The 1,373-nt window shown below is 40.5% G+C and overlaps 1 protein-coding gene across 1 annotated transcript; it reads left to right on the forward strand.

Moving 5' to 3' along the window:
• Positions 1-778: 778 nt before the first annotated feature.
• SAYSD1 (SAYSVFN motif domain containing 1) lies at positions 779-1,172 on the forward strand (the record flags this gene model as incomplete). The annotated part of the gene is given in 1 exon segment (XM_072398202.1): positions 779-1,172. A coding segment is annotated over 1 exon segment (332 nt), but the record flags the coding sequence as incomplete, so codon positions are not given.
• Positions 1,173-1,373: the final 201 nt, after the last annotated feature.

Consider the following 1,373-nt stretch of genomic DNA (forward strand, 5'->3'; position numbering starts at 1 on the left):
GCTGCTAAGAGTTGCAGTACCTAAACAAGAATTTCCTGTTTCTGCTGTTCCTGGCAAATGTATTTTCAATATTCTTTATGTTTATCTTTAGTCAAATCCCTGCAAGTTTATTCATTTGTTGTCTGTGACCTGCTGCTGAGATCTCTTTTCAGTCAAAAGTGAGGGGGATTCTACTCCTTGTTGCCACTAGAACAGGGATCTCCGTTGGCACAATTGCTCTCACCCCCTGTTCGGGGGACATCTGTATAATCCAGTATTTTTCCCCATCAGAGACATAGAGAAACCTGGCAGTATCTAACCCTTAAAAAAATAATGTTTTGGCTTTATGTGCACTGCACCTGCATAATCTTCAAAATAAAGTTTTGTTATATTGACAGACTGAGACAATTTCAAGCCATTTTGTGCTTATCTTACATAGTATATCTAATCGAAAAGGTGTCCTTGTTTTATGAATTGAACAACACATCAGTCAATAAACGGCAATTAGTAAAATATCTTTGGATAACAACACTTTTGTTACTGTGCATTCAGCCTTGGGAGTTTTGAGGGGGCACAGAAACTAAATGGTGTTTTAGTAAGTCGGAGGCACAGTAAAATAAACAATAGATGTTTCTACACATGCATAGCAATGGGAACACTTGTGGGGGTTCAGTTGGGGTTTTCTATGTTGACAGGAGTTGTCTTTTAAATTCACATCCTTAAACTGCGTTAAGAAATTAATAGGTATTAAACTGTCATACCCGGTATCATAATATTATATTTATCTCATGAATTTTGCTACAGACCAAGGCACAGACCCCAGAGCCCACAGAAGAAGCAGCACCCATCGATGACTCTTACAGCTCCATGTGGAAAGTCACTCTGCTCCTGAAAGTCCTCCTGTGGATGGTACTGCTGGGACTCTTTGCAGAACTTGAGTTTGGACTGGCTTACTTCGTCCTCTCCATGTTTTATTGGCTGTATGAAGGAACTCGTAGACCTGGCCAAAGGAAAAAAGGAGAGAAGAGTGCCTACTCTGTCTTCAACCCCGGATGTGAAGCCATAGAGGGGACACTGACTGCAGAACAGTTTGAGAGGGAACTGCAATACAGACCACTGGCTGGAACTTAGACACAAAACCGCTTGTGTTATATATGTGCAATATTATTATATTAAATAAACTGTGCAGAAGATCCAGACTGCTTGTTACTTTTACATCAGTGTTGTAAGCTGCTACATAAGTAGCAATTGTCCTTCATTCCGCATGAACCCACAAATTATTGTATTCCATGAAAAGTCCCACTAGGCTGGGGACATCTAAGTTCTGCACAAGATGACTCTCTGGGTGCACCTCTAACTATTTCAGGAAAGTGCCTTCTATTTTTACTGCCAGT

The sequence above is a fragment of the Pyxicephalus adspersus genome, unplaced genomic scaffold (genome assembly GCF_032062135.1).
Source record: "Pyxicephalus adspersus unplaced genomic scaffold, UCB_Pads_2.0 Sca4170, whole genome shotgun sequence".
Lineage (NCBI taxonomy): Eukaryota > Metazoa > Chordata > Amphibia > Anura > Pyxicephalidae > Pyxicephalus > Pyxicephalus adspersus.